This window comes from Equus quagga, chromosome 8 (assembly GCF_021613505.1).
Source record: "Equus quagga isolate Etosha38 chromosome 8, UCLA_HA_Equagga_1.0, whole genome shotgun sequence".
Classification (NCBI taxonomy): Eukaryota; Metazoa; Chordata; class Mammalia; order Perissodactyla; family Equidae; genus Equus; species Equus quagga.
Window position 1 is genome coordinate 21,954,467 of NC_060274.1, and position 15,954 is coordinate 21,970,420.

Genomic DNA, 15,954 nt, shown 5'->3' on the forward strand with positions numbered 1-15,954 from the left:
TCCGCGGTCTAGGACAATACTTAATATATTGTAAAGCTTCTTTTTTTTTTCTGCTTTATCTCCCCAAATCCCCCCTGTTACATAGTTGTATGTCTCAGTTGCAGGTCCTTCTAGTTGTGGCATATGCGATGCCGCCTCAACGTGGCCTGACGAGCGGTGCCATCTCCGCGCCCAGGATCCGAACCCTGGGCCACTGCAGCGGAGCGCGCAAACTTAACCACTCGGCCACGGGGCCAGCCCCTATTGTAAAGGTTTTAATAAATGATTACTGATTAACTTGTCGGACAAATCCATGTATCTTCTGAAAAATTCTGGATTCTCTTTCACTCGACAATTTTAAACTAGATTGTAAACTGAGGCTTCAATGAATGGTGAAAATGTCACCAGCGGGGACAAATCTTGGATTATCAAGCCTGACCATGAATGTACCACTGCCAAGAGCTACTATTTATTGATGAGCTGGAACTCTATAAATATTCTACCTAATTCTCAAGACAGATATAACTGGCTCTACTATACTAGCGAAGAAACCTAAGTTAAATGACTTGGCCAACGTCAAACATCTACCAAGTGGCCAAGTCAGGAATCAAAACCGTTATGTGCCCACCTCTTCAAAGCCTGCCCTCCCTTCTCTACCACGGAGCTTCCGCAGTCTACCCCAGGGACACAGCAACAGCCACCTGAGCCTTGGTCTGCAGGCCACCTTCAGGGCCTTCTCTCTCTACCGCTCATCTTAGGGCTCATTGATCTACTTCAGCACAGATATAGATATAAGCTATCTAGAGCTTACTGTATGCCTTTCTGTTTGTAGTGCTCTACTCAAGCACACACAGTCTAAAATTGAAATTTTTATTTTAGAGGCGAATTAAGCTCAATCAAGTTCACAATTAATAGGGCATTTCTCCCACCACTTCTCTTTCCCAATTTGGGCAGTTTAACAAGACTACCAGATTTATGAGATTCCCCACTGCACCCAGCACAGTGTTTTTGCAGAATGGGCATTGACTGGTTATTGACTGATTGGCTACTGATCTCTTTTCTTTACTTGAAGTTCAAAGATTTTTTAAAATGCAAAGTGGTATCTTAGTGAGGCTAATAAAATTGTACTAAGAAAAGAGAGAGAAGGGATGGCTCCTTTAGGCTGGAAAGAGGTTCAGTGTTTATTTTGAGAGCAGAGGTAGAAATATTTACTTTCAACAGTTTTTTTTTCTTTAAATGGGATACACAGTTCAAAAGTTAACTTTTTTTTTAACACAGTTAAATTACAGATTTTTATACCAATTAACTTATTAAATAAAAGACATTATTTTTAATCTGGTCATTATATATGATGTTTTACTTTAGGGGAAAAAGCAACAGGAATTCAGAAATGCTTGGTATAATAATGATGATCAGCATGTGTTATTTTCATTCTAAAATAAAATATACACTAAGACCATTGATAGTTTTAGTATCTCTGGGCAATAGTAACATTTCATTATACTCATCTTTTAACATCTAGAAGAAACGAATAACTTTATTTTTTCAGTGTTAGATAAAAAACAATATTTTCAGAAATTCTTAAAAATATCATGCATTGATGTGTATTATAACTATTGTTTCTTTTTTTCTTTCTTCTTCTTCTTCTCCCCAAAGCCACCCAGTACATAGTTGTATATTCTAGTTGTAGGTCCTTCTGGCTCTGCTATGTGGGATGCCACCTCAGCGTGGCCTGATGAGTGGTGCTAGGTCCACGCCCAGGATCTGAACTGGTGAAACCCTCGGCCGCCGAAGCAGAGCGTAGGAACTTAACCACTCGGCCACAGGGCTGGCCCCCTTCTTTTTGTATTTTTGAATATTCTGATTTTTGCCAATGAACACAAGTCACTTGTGTATATATAATGCACTATACATAAACTGCATTTTAAATTATTGCATTTTTTTCTATTTCCTATCTTTAAAAGGTATGCCACATTTTTTTTCTCTCTAAAGGAAATTATTCTTTTTTTCCCCGAGGTAAAAAGAAACTACAGTACAAATCCAGTTCTAAAAATGCTGTCCTTTACACCTTCAAAAGTCTCAGGAGAAATGGGAGCGACAATGTCAGAGAGAGAAAAGGAGCCTAATGTGTGAGGAGAGAGGGTCTCTGGCTGTGCTCTGGGGCTCAAGGTCCATCTGCAGGGGAGATGCAAAAGTCACGTGCCTTCAAAGCGCTCGTGAACAGTGACCCTGCAGAAGAAAACCTGACCGAGGATGTCTCCCCCGCTGCTGAGAAGTCCAGCACAAAAATCTATTTTTGCTTCAACACAAAATTAAAAAGAAAAATCCTCTCTGTGACAGCTAGAGATGGACGAGCTTTACCTTCCAACAAGAGACAAGAGGTAGAAAGGACTATTTCTAGGGTATGAAAAATTTAGTTTCCACACGAGGGTGGTTAATCATTTAGACTCTCACTGCCTGCCCACTTTGCACCTGCTTTGATTTTTACTCATTTACCTGGCCACCTGCTACCTGTCTTTCCAAAGTTCAGCATTTGAGTAACAACAGAGCTGGGAATGGTGGATGTGGCTACCTGAATTTTCCAAAGATGGCGGCAATAACACCTCCAGCCCACATGTTCTTCTGCAATATGACTTTGCCACTCCCCCCTCGAGGGGCAGAGCTACTTCCTCTCTCCTTGAATCTGGGCTGACATTATGACCTGCCTGTTAACTAACAGAATGTGGCAGAAAGGCGGCTGGGTGCCTTCTAAAGCTGGGTCAGATAAGACCATGCAGCTTCTACCTGGTTCTCTTGGGGCACTTGCCCGGGGAAAGCTGGTCTCCATGTAAGAAGTCTGACAAGTCTGAGGCAACCATGCTGAAGAGGCCACATGCAGGTGCTTTTGTGGACGGCCCAGGTGAGCCCAGCCTCGAAGCCATCTTTGCTAAGACACCAGGCATGAAGAGAAGCCGTCTCAGACCCTCCAGAGCAGCCCGTCTGTCAGCTGAGTAACACTGAGTGACCTGAGTCAACCCCACGAAGAGCAGAAGAATCGCCCAGCTGAGCTCAGACTAAATCCCCGACTTCTCAAATCTGTCAGATCTAACAAAATAGTTGTGTTCAGTCACTAAGTTTTGGGGTGGTTCATTGCTCAGAAGTGGTGACTGAACAGGGCCAACAAGGAGTCACTAAGTGAGAGGTGAGTGACCAAAAGTCCACAACTAAAAGCCTAGGAGAATGGGAGAAAACTTGTACAAATGTGTATACTCTTTCTTGCAAAATGACACACCATGTGCCTTGACCCTGAAGACAACTAAATTGAATCTAATTGAAAAACAACTAAAATGCTGAACATAACATTTAAAAATTATCTGAAATGTACTGACCAGCTGGTAAGAGAGTAAAAAATACTTTTTAAGATGAAGCCCAGAAAAATGAGGTAAGCAGAGCATTCAAACTGGCTTTGACCTTGAGGGTATTTGTTATGTTAAATCTGGTGACTTTCAGCAGTCATTTTCATAGCCTGGTGAGATACTGAAGACCACAGACTTGCCTGCCCAATGTGGCATGTCTAATAAATGATGCTCCCACCATAAAGTTGGCCCATATGGCACACCCTCAGTGTAAGAGTGGACTAGAATTTCCGACCCCGAGAGGACAGCAAATAAAATTTCATGCTGGTGCTTAGTGGGCGAGGGAGGGAGGATAAAATCTACACTGAGAATCTGCATCCATAAGTCAGCACTCACATGGGTTTGTAGCCTGAATTCACAGTACTAAGGTGGTCGACAATAACTCACCTTGATAATCTAAGAATAAAACAGGCTTTACAACAAAAAGCATTTCTCAAGATAGAGTCTCATAATAAAGGTTTCATCAGGAAAATTTAATTATATTAAACTTACATTCATCTATTGACACAATCTCAGAATTGATGAAGCAAAATTGACAGAATTGTAAAGAGAAGGAAAAAAAATCCATAAATGTGGTGGGAGATTTCACATATCCCTCTTCTGGTACGGGACAGATCAAGCAGACAAAAAAAATGAGTAAGAATACAGAAATCTGAATGAGACTAACAAGCTTGAACTTTCAGATATAATTAGAACTCCACACCTCAAAACTGTAGAACGCACATTGTTTTCAAGTCTATAGGGACATTTATAATTACCGACCACATACTTAAAACATTCAATGCGTAAGGACACACTCCAGTCCTAGTAACTCAGGATCTTTGGTGGTGAGACCCAGCCACCAGCATTCTTAAATCTTCCCTGGTGATTGCAACATGTGGCCCAGGCGGAGAACCACTGACATCCAGGGTCATTGATAGCCCTCAGTGCTTATATTAGAAAATAAAAAAGGATGAAAATTAATGATTTAGAGAGTCCATCTTAAGTTAGAAAAGAACAGCCAAATTAAGTCAAAAAAATTGGGAGAAAGAAGATAGAACAAAAAACAACACAGAAAACAAACATATACTGGAGATAATCAACAAAGCTAAAAGCATATCTTACACCTTCTAAAAATATCTATTCTAGGTAAACTGAGCACTTAAATGTGAAAAGAAAAAGTATAAATGTTTTAGAAAATAGTATAGGAGAATACATTTGTGATTTTGGTATCGGAAGAACTCTTTTCAAGGAAACAAAATCACAAACCATAAAGAAAAAAGCTGGTAAATTCATAGTATTAAATTTAAGAATCTCTTTTTGTCAAAAGATGCCATAAAAAGAATGAAATATCATAAATTCGGAGAAGATACATATGTATCTGTAATATATAAAACCAGAATATATGAAGAGCTCCTATGAATCAACAAGAATTTGACACACCAAAAGAAAACAGGCCAAAAATAGGCACTGAATGAAAGGGGAACAAAACGCCCAACAGGCATGACAATATGTTCGATCTCATTAATAATCAGTGACAGGCAGAGTAAAACCACAACGAGATGTTACCTCACAACTACTAAGTTGTCAAGCAAAGAAAAGAAAAACAAAAAAGGCTGACTGTCCAACATTGTCAAGGATACGTGACCAGGGGAAGTGTCAGCCTCAGCCAGTGGGAGGATAAAGTGGACCAATGACTTTAGAAGGCAGACGACATTGCTAGTACAGTTGAACACGCATCCACTCCAGGACCCAGCAACCCCATCACAAGGAATATATACTAGAAATAGTCTTGGATGGGTGAACCTGAAGATAGTACAGGAATCTTCACAGAATATTGCTTGTAAACCTAGAAGCTGGAAAACAACTAAATAATCATCAACAACTGAATGAATGATTACTTTGTGACTTATGCATACAACAAAATTTTATATTTCAGTGAAAAAGAATGAACTATCGCCTAGTGCATCAACCCAGATTCTTTGGCGTTGACTGAATGACGCGCCACGCAGGAGAACACTGTATGATCCCCATAACATAGACTGCAAAATGACAAAACCAAGAAATACATATGTATTGTTTAGGATTTATATGAAGGTGGTTAAACTACTACCACAAAAAAAGAAAGGGAATGATTAACACCAAAGTCAGGGTGGTGGCTCTTCCTTACAGAAGGGAGGGGAATGCACCTGAGGAGGAGCACGCAGGGGCCTGTTCAGGTACTAGTAACACCCTAGTAAGGTTCTTAACCTGGGAGGTAGGCATTAATTAAACAGGTGTGTTCTTTTTATTATCTAAATGGTACGTTTGTTTCATACATTCTTTGCCATACGTGATATATTCACAACTAAAAAGTAAAATAAAAAAATGCCTGAAGAATGTGGAAGACAAGACCTGAGATGGGGCTGGTGTTGAGAAGGAAGTGTCATCCACCGTTAACACTCATCCTAGAGGCTGCATCGGACCTACGGCCTTGTGTTTCTCTGTGGGGTGTCAGACACCATGTGGGGTGGCAAGTCAAGTCCACCGCTGCTGAACGGTGAGGAGAGAGAGCCGGAAGGAATGGCGATAAAGCAGTGGAAACCACTCACAACTAATGGTGAGGTAGAACAGGGAAGGCAGAGGCTGCTGGTCAAGGGCTGTGACTAGGATGAAATACACTCAACGGTCATAGCTGTGTTTCACACCAGTGTGAGAGGGCTCCCAGAGGAAGTCATGTTTTTCACACCCCATGACTAGTTACTGGAGACCTGGGCATGACGGGTGGGCAGTGCTGGGCGCACGCTGCTTCTGCGGGCCACACCAGACTTAATGAGATGACCTCAAGGCTGGGAGGGCTTGCCTCAGAATCCTCCATCTCCATCCACTGTGTCACTCGCTGCATTTGTGTACATGACTGTCTCCTCTGACCAGACCACAGGGCCCTCAAGGCAGGCACTCCTCCTCTTGCTAACCCAGGGAACGGCAGGGGCTGGACTCTACACAGGGAGCTGCAGGCGTGAGGGCAAGAAATCACATCAAGTAGTTTACAGGCAATTCTTGGTAACCCATAAACTTGACATTTCCTTCAAGAACACGACATTGATTGACGGTGAGATTGATACAGGTACCTGAGTATCAGCCTTCTTCATCCCCTCATGGCTGCCCTTAACCTGAGTGCTCTCACCAGCCTTGGGGAAGCCGCCTCCTTTTGGGCACATTCTGAATCTCTATCTCCAATATGTGCTTGACACATAGTAGGTACTTTACAGAATGAAACTTCCTACTAAAAAGCATCATCACAGAGTGAAATTAAATACCTAGTTTTAGCATTAAGACTGGGTATGGTATGAGTTTATTAAATACCAAATTTTGCTTAGAGACAAAAATTAGAAATATTATTTGGGATATTAAGAAAATCCTACAGTGGAGAATTTGAAAACAAATGGTTGGCAAAACTTTTGGCTGTGGAGTCATAGTACTCATAAAATAAGTGTTTCTCCATGATGGAGCCCTCTATATATTTCAGTTTTTCTGAGCCGTGAGCCATGGTATACAGTAGGGGTTGGGAAACCACTGCCCGCAGGCCATATCCGGCCCACCATCCGGATTGTAAATAATGTTTTAGTGGAACCTCCATCCATCCACTCACTGACCTACTGTCTACAGCTGCTTTCATGCTATAATGGCACAGCTGAGCCATTGCAACAAAGACCGTGTGGCCCTCAAAGTCTAAAATATTTACTTTCTGGGGGTCGGCCCGGTGGCGCAGCGATTAAGTGTGCACGTTTCACTTCGGCGGCCCAGAGTTCCTGGTTCAGATCCCGGGTGTGGACATGGCATCACTTGGCAAGCCATGCTGTGGCAGGCATCCCACATAGAAAGTAGAGGAAGATGGGCCCAGATGTGAGCTCAGGGTCAGCCTTCCTCAGCAAAACAGGAGGATTGGCAGCAGATGTTAGCTGTTCCTCAAAAATAAATAAATAAATAAAAATAAAATATTTACTCTCTGGCCGTTTATAGAAAAAGTGTGCCAGCCTTGATATAGATCAATATCTTCTCCACTGTTAATACATCCTTTTAAAATGATAACCTGTGCAAGTTATATTTTCTAAGAGTAAGGATAAATCACGGCTGTGGGAAAGCCTGCCCCACTCAGGTTTGAATGTAGGCAGGTTCCATGGTAACTAAGAACTAGTTTTTCCCGAGACTTAGTTGAAAGTCTAAATATATCACTCAAGCGGCATAAATAATCAAAGGCAGAAAATTGTGGGATATTTGATAATATCTAACCTTCAAGGATGACTAAGTGTGGGTAAGTGGGTGTTGGAGCTTTTAGAAAAGCAATAAAATCATAAATAAATAAAATCATAGCTAAGGCCACTGGGGTTCTTGCCTTGTCTGCAGGTGTCAGCCTGGCCCAGGGCTTGTCTGCCCGGCGATCATAGTCGGGAGAATCAGTGACTTCAACATACTCATTAAACCGCAGGATCCTTCGAGCTTGTAGCTCTGCCACAGTGGGTCTCAGGCTGAGCTGCAGGAGGAGAGAGAAAAAAGGACGAGTTCAGTAAACCATTTACAGCCTCACAGTGGCAAGTTTTCTATAGAGAACTTCAAAGTTATGGTTAAATAAGGTCACTTTCAGATATCCCAAAAAAAAAAGGCATCAGCATCTTGGGAGTTTCTAATGAGAACTAGAGAGCAGTGTGCCCTAATTTTTGAGACTATAAAAATCAGTACTGTTAGTTAGGTCACAGTCGTTGGCAACCATCTGCATTATACTCTTTTCCCCAACTTGCCTGGCGCTGTGATAAAGGTGTCTGTCATCCCTGCCACAGGGAACATGGAGTGACACAGACACAATAGTAATCCAGATACAGGATAGCTGGTTTGGGGATTGGATTATCAAGACAAAAGCCTTGAAACTTTTAGAAACAAGAATAAAAATCTCTGTTCCTATTCTATTAACCCTGTCTATTCAGAAATGCACAAAGTTATGACAAAGAAATGGTGCAGGGAAGGGCGTGCCTATGGCAGTCTTCCGTGACAGACTAGGGGCCCGGGCCCCCATGTGATATTCACCCTTGGCCAGAAGAGCTGATGTGCAGGAATGAGGAGGTGGAGTCATTGGAGAGCTGACTTCAGTGGGGCCCTAACTGCTTAAATCAGCTGTAACCTTTAAGACACTTCTAATGGCTTGGGTTCCAAACTGCGGTCTTGGTCAAATTCAAGTTGATAGTTATATTTAATCTCTCAGCGCTGTGTGGATCTGCTTTCCTCTCTTGGTCCTTTCTCAAGCCCAAGAATAAGACAGCCATGGTTCTGGTGGACTGAAGAAACCTGGCTCCCAGGTGGACATCACCTGCCCTCTGCTGCTGGGGTTCACGTTTTTGTGGGCTTTCTCAGTGGGGAGGTGCGTCAGACAGGCAGACCTGGGCCTCTGTTTTACGCATAGGGTCCACTGTCAGTATCTCTTCTCTCTTACATGTCCTCTGTATTCAGCCAGACGATCCACTGTCTAAGTGGTCCTCTTTGGAGGTGTTCCTTATTTGCATAGGCTCAATTTGGGCAAAAATTAAGCACTATCACACACACAAAAAGTATTTTTATGGTCAAAAACATCTCTTTTCCTGGGTCTTGGTTTCCCCTTGAGTAAAACCTGAGGCTGAACTAGGTCAATGCTCAAACATTCAAGGCCTTCAAGCACTCTTAGAAGGTCTGGGTCTGCATCCTGAGCCCACTTGAGCTGGAATACGGCCGCTGCAGCTCCTCCTGTCTTCCTAGAGCCCTGGGGGACCATGGAAAAGGAAAGAATAATCTAAGAGGTTCTGTTATACTCTCAGTTGCTGTCCAGTCTGTACTGTCAGCTTCTTACTGCCTCTCCAGGACAAGTGGGTTAAGAAGGTAGAGAAACCCTTCCCTCTGGGGACTGCCCAAAAGGCAAGGGACCAATGGCCACACAGGTCAGAAATTCTCCATCCAGTCTTGCCTTTCAGGACTGTGCTAGTCATGGGGTAGCTATCAGTGTTACGGGCTGTCCTGCACCGACGGCAGGGAGCTCTGCATGGTGGAGGCAAGTGGGGTCAGCAGGGCAGGGCAGGCTCTGCTGCCTCCTGGAAGGCCCAACGGACTGAGAAAAGATCATAAGCACGGCAGGGGGGAGCCTGGAGCAGTGAGGAGGGGCTGTTGCTGATCTGTAGCTGGTAACTTGACAGCCACTGAATGCTACAAGAGCCATAGCTAGAAATTCAATTTACAGAGTCTTTTTCAGCTAGATCATTATTTGATATGCAGAGACTTTGAGGAAAAAAAGGGATGAATTAAGGATCTTTTTCCCTAAAAAGCAAAAACAAAAACTCTCAAAATACTGTCTCTATAACTTTTCCAAGGGAAGAGTTGGAATTCTACCTGCCTTAGAACGCCTTTGCTGCAGACTCCCCAGCCAGCCCAGATAAATGTGGGTCAGGTCACACCCCTCCCTGCCTGATCAGCACTGCTCATCCTGCCGTTTCCAGGTGTGAAAGGTATATCTGAAGAATTACTGAACAACGACTTATAATGAAACATAAACGCTTTCAGTGCTTAATTTTTCCAAAGACTATTACGGTTTTAACACTTACAGAAAAAAGCAAGGCCCTAGTATCAGATTTATATTTTCATAAATGGGTGGAAACAACTGTCTGAGTTTTGGAGGTGAGCCACCTGTCAATTTGGGGAGCACTGTGGCAGGCAGGCCGGATGATCACGTTCACTTAATAAATTACTCATGCACCCCAGATATGGAGCAGTGGCAAGTCTGCCATAGTAACAAAATATTGACTCAATATTTCCAAGACTACATGGAAAATGTGAGCATTTTTTAAAACCATACATTGAAATGGGTTATCCCTGAATGGAAGACTTTTTTGTAATTTTCTTTTCTTTTCCGCATTTAAAAAAATTTCCACAAAGATTATACGTTATTTTTATAATCATTAAATGCAGTTTAACACTTTCCACTGTTAACTTTTCAAAATTAACAGATCATTTATTATAAATATATTATAAATATTTATATTTATTATAAATATAAAACAACTCATATATATATATTTTAAGATTTTACTTTTCCTTTTCATCCCCAAAGCCCCCCAGTACATAGTTGTGTATTTTTAGCTATGGGTCCTTCTAGTCGTGGCATGTGGGATGCCGCTTCAGCATGGCTTGATGGACGGTGCCATGTCCACGCCCAGGACCCAAACCGGCAAAACCCTGGGCCACCAAAGCGGAGTGTGCAAACTTAACCACTTGGCCATGGGGTGACCCCAAAACAATTCATATTGAATGCATTACGCTGATTTTAAGATCTATGATTAGTTAGCAGATTAAAGGAACAATTATTCCTAAATATCAGATCTACATGTGGAGAGATGATTTGCATTTAAAAAATGAAATATATCTCAAAACACACACGCTCATTAACAGTCTCAGTTTCATCACCTTTCTGCTGAGTCTGCGTTTGAGTTCCATTTTTGCTTCTTGCTCCTCTTCCTCATTTTTTTCTGTTTATTAATGGGGAGAAAGGCATGAAGACTTAGTTACTATAAACGACTTTATAATCAGAAAAGTAGATCAGGTCACAATTACTTGACTCTAACAGATACTGACCATATACTCCATCAACACCTTTAAAAAGTTGTGAAAAGATTTTGCAGAAAGATCAATCATTAATTTACACATATATATTTTTTTCCTTATGGGACTGGTTTATTTACTAATTGTAAACCTTTTTGCTTCCTGACTTCGTGTTCTATTCTGAAAAATCCACAAGAGTGCCCAGACTCTGGTGAAAGCCTTGTACTGCTGCTCATCTTCTGGGCTTATAAGTGCCATCTATCAGAATTCAGATAAAAATTTACTTCTGGATCTGGCCTTCATGTGAAAATCTAAGACACATCAAAAGAATGAATTAGAACCATCTGATGAATATCTGAGTTGCTAATTTCCATTCAAATCCAACCAAAATACTTGATTTGTCTGCTTTGGTTTCCATAGCAGCAGAACGTAATCACTTCTTTGGACTTTCTTTTCACACCAGAATGTTCTGAATGGGGTTATGGTGTACTGTTGATGGAGATGATTTATTTTCTTGGGACTTTTGACTTTCCAAAGCCTTTTCTTTCTCTAATGCTTCACCAAGTACTACAATTTAATGGCCAACTTAAACAAATGCTGTCTAAGAGATGGGATTAAGGGGAAAATGTCCAGAATTTTAAAAGAAATAAACACGCTCCAGGTTTTAATGGTTGCTTATTTGATGGACTTCTCTCTGTTGTCTCCTGCAGCTCATCATTTGTTTGATAAGTGAGCAGTGATTTTACTCCTTGGGTACCGATGCTTATGAAAGATAATCATCTTTTAGAAAGCGCTGATATGAATTCTATTGAAGGAAAATCACACTGTATAAAGGCTAATCAAAAGGTTGAGAAACACGAATCTCCTCTGTGAAAAGATAATTGTATTTATTTTTAAAATTCAAATAGACTTTTTACCACAAAGATTATTTTTATCATAAATAAAATATCAGCATTCAATATCTGCAGCATCTGTATTTGTTAGTCGAACATGCTAAATCTCTATTAATCTTCCTTACCTGGACAGGGAAAAGTTTCTACCTTCTTCTGAAATATTAATTTTAATTCACATGAAAGAGGATGACCAGCCTGGTTATTTGGACAAAGAGTGAACATAGACTAAAATCACTCTGCAAGACGAGAAACAACTAGTTAGGACGCTTTCTCTAAGTGCCTGCAAGTGTCCCACAAAATGAGGACAGAGATCTCTTCCTATGAAAATACTGTAGGTTTTTTCTAATTGCTTTGAAAAATTATATCTTTTGATATCCTTAAAATACATCCTTAGAGTCAAATGATTACCTTATATGAGCTGGATAAGGCATGTAGATTATAAATTATACGTAATATGCAAACACCAAACCTATGGCCCATGGGATTCAAACTAGGGTTTTGCAAGGTCAGGCCTTTAATGATATGACTAATAAAAAGAAAAATACAATCCTTAAAACATTTTAGTCAATTCTTATATGGTGATTAAGCTACCTTTTTTTGCTGGGGAAGATTTGCCCTGAGCTAATATCTGTGGCCAAACTTCCTCTTTTTGCTTGAGGAAGACTGTCCCTGAGCTAACATCTGGGCTAGTCTTCCTCTATTTTGTATGTGGGGCGCTGCCCCAGCATGGCCGCCGCCAAGTGGTGTAGGTCCACACCTGGGAAGCGAACCCAGGCTGCTGAAGCGGAGCGCTCCACACTTAACCACTAGGTCACCGGGCCAGGCCCCGTATGCTACATTTTTAAAGGTACTTTTTAAAGACAAAAAACTGGATATATAATATGATTCAATGCTAAGAAATGCTCCAATTTTCATGAAATACACAAAACGTTATTTCCTTGAAGGGAACTTTAGCTAATTTTGCCTTACTGAGCATAATGCACATCTAGGTGACCGCCAGCAACGTTTAAAAAAGGAAGAGCCAACTGCTGTTATGGGAGATAAATACACAGGATTTGGGGGGATGTTTTTTGAACATTGGGAACTAATTTCCTTACATTTCCCACATTTCACACTGTAAAGAAGTGCGAGGAAGAGGGTGAGGGGTGGAGGGAAGCCAGGGAGACTGTTCTGAATCTTATTAAATAGTCACCATAAAATCTTACAGAGAGCCAAGATGAAACCTTAAGCTTAGTTTTGCAAAATTTACGGAGTCTTTGAATGTTTCCTTCTTTTTTCTGACTTATTAGAGGGCTAATTATAAAGTAGGGTAGCCAACCTTCTGGTGGCTTTAAACAGACTGGAGAAATAGTCATGAAGGAAGTGACAAATCCCGCCCTCAGGAACTCTCATGGGAGCAGAGGGGTGGATATTTCAGAGCAGCCACAGGAAGCATGTGCCATAAACACACAAACAATACACATGAGGTTTAACAGCGGTGGGCACTACAGGAAAACTGCCCGGCTGGCAAGCGTTGCCCAGAGCATTCTGTGGATGAGCTAAAAGGATAAGAAAAAAATGCACCAAAATACCAGCAGCTGGAGTATTATATTCTTGGATCATCAATTCAAATAAAGTGGGTTAAAACAAAGCCAAACATTTTTTGTGGGTTTACTTCTCATCTTACTATTTTACCTTTTTCTATATGGGTGTTTTTGACAAATGAAAATACATTTAAACCTACTTTGAAATGCACTGAAAGAAAAAAAAAGATGGATCAATGGAAGAATAGATATGTGATAAAGCAAAATGTGATAAAGATGTTAAGGGTACAATATAAATGGTAGATATACGGGTGTTTGGGGTAAAATTCTTCCAACTTTTCAGTACGGTTAAAAAATTTCATAATCAAGTGTTGGGGAAAAATATATGCAGAACTCAATAGCTTAATACATTTTTCTCTTAGAGAAGATATAGTTGGAATTACACTCACAGCTAAATAGTAGGAGAGGATCCGTATCTTTTATTTCTGCCCTGAAAAAGTTGCTTCATATCCATCACTTTTCCTGAGAAGCAAAAGTTGATCTTTCAAGCACCACAACTTGCTTTCTATTTTAACACTTTTAAGGAACTGGTTCTAAAATGTACAACTAAATATAACATATATATTTTAAAACCCTAAATGCACTAAAATAGGAAAGTAACTAAGGTGTGACCCTGGGAATGATACTAAGAAATAAAATTTTCCTTTGGTCTCCAATTAAAGCTATCAGCACTGACTGCCACCTGACTCCTGTTTATTAAACCAGTGACAGGCTTGGATTTGAGAATTGCTGAAGGTTTCATGCTGTGAATTAGTTCCCTAATCTGTCAAGAAGGGATGACCTAGTTAAAATAAGTGTCCTTAAAAACCACACCATGTCACACAGAGACTTCTCTTCAAATAGACAATCCTATTGCTTTTGAGCAAAAGCTGGAAATGAAACAAACCAACAAGAGCAATCTAAGTGGAAGAATCCAGAGGCCATCAGGGGCTGAATACAGCGTCGTAAGCTATGCCGTTCAGTTCCCTGGGACTGCTCAGCAGAACATTCTGGATGACCTCCACCAGTTCTCTTTTCTGCTCCCCTTGGCTGTACAATATTATATCAGGAGATCATAAGCCAGTTATCAGCCTCTCCAGACTGGAAACATGTCTTTTGTTTCCAGAATAAGCATGCTTGGACAAACTAAGAAGTAAGAAAGCGCTGAAGTCAAATTTGAAGTTGACTTTGGTGTCTCACTCTTTCCCGAATCTCCAGGAAAATGGGGTATAAAAGCCAACACAACACTTAAGACCAGTGTGTGATAAATTTCTAGATCTGTGAAACAGTTCCTCAAAAAACCAAACACCAGCGTGGTTTGGCACTGTTTGTCGCACAGGAGCAGGGAAGAATTATCCAGAATTCGCTCTTCGTTTTTTTCTAGCTATTGCATCAGGCAGCCAATAAGAAATAACCTCTGTGTTTTAGGAGCTTATGGTCTGCATTTAAGCTTACCTAAAATTTTAACTCAACGACTATTTTCCAGGATCCTATTATCAAAAGCCATGAGAATTTTTGGTTTTGTTTTGTTGTCAAAATTAGATGTTGCTTTCATCTTTCCTCAGAAAGCTAAAACGCAGTTTTTTTCTTTTCTAGCCGTGACTTTTTCCCTCTCCAAACTGGCTCTAGTGCACACTTACGGCCACTTAAGTCCTTTCTTGGGTTCTATTCCAGTTATACTCACAAACAGCCAGAAAAAAACATTCCAAGGAAAAAAAATCCCATAGACTGGCAGTTCCTCTCACTGCTCAGTCTTCTTTGTTGGGTTGTCTTAGTAATAGCAACTGTAGTATAAATATGCTATTAAAATCTTTCTTTCCTTCAGGAAAGAAAACAACTCACATTGGAGACTGGGACCATCCCGACAGGCCAACTCGACCCTATAAGCCTTGTTGAAAAAGATTTCCCGCACACCAGCGGCTCATTACTATTGTAGCACTGTCTGGAGTCCTGCCCAGCCCTGCTCTTTGATATTTCATAGAATAAAAAGCTCTCTGGAAACTGGGTTAGTAATATGTAAAACCGCAGTTAGGCTCAATTTAAAAATATCCATTCCTTAACTCTCTGTGGTTAGTAACTACATTATACACTACAGCACAATGAGCTGCCGTTCTATTTGTTTTTTTAGCTTTAACATGTAAACTACAACAAACTCAAATACCACCGGACTGGTGAGTAAAAAGTAAAGTGAGAGAAAACAGAGGGGAGAATGGGAAAATAAAATAGGAAAATGAATGGAGAACTCCTTCAGTGCTGAGAAATTATAAATAACTCAAGAAGGAAACAGAGTTATCATAACAAAGGAAAACGAATTGGGTTGAAAAATCCATAATGGTTTTAAATTGAGTCATCTGTTAAACCTGGCAACGAACTATTATTCATAATATAGGAATGTTTGATTTATTTCCTGGTGGATTCTTTGTCCTTTTCTTTGACATTTATTTGCAAGCAGACTAGAGCATTTTCTTCTATTTAATATTTGGGTGAAAAGATATATGGAATATATGTCATCTTTCTCAAAAACAACTGTTACAGCCATGACTCTGGTCTGGA

General features: G+C 40.7%; 1 protein-coding gene across 5 annotated transcripts in view; it reads right to left on the reverse strand.

Moving 5' to 3' along the window:
• The window catches only part of PHACTR2 (phosphatase and actin regulator 2), a 124,230-nt gene that overhangs the window by 20,520 nt on the left and 87,756 nt on the right, over window positions 1-15,954 (reverse strand). For 4 of the 5 annotated variants that reach the window (XM_046669374.1, XM_046669373.1, XM_046669372.1 and 1 more), the window contains 2 exons: window positions 10,812-10,873; window positions 7,729-7,866 (listed from right to left, as the gene is read on the reverse strand). In XM_046669374.1, coding sequence (XP_046525330.1) covers window positions 7,729-7,866; window positions 10,812-10,873 — 200 coding nt within the window. Of the gene's footprint in view, window positions 1-7,728; window positions 7,867-10,811; window positions 10,874-15,954 lie in introns of those variants that run through there. The other variant, XR_006889730.1, reaches the window with a different exon arrangement.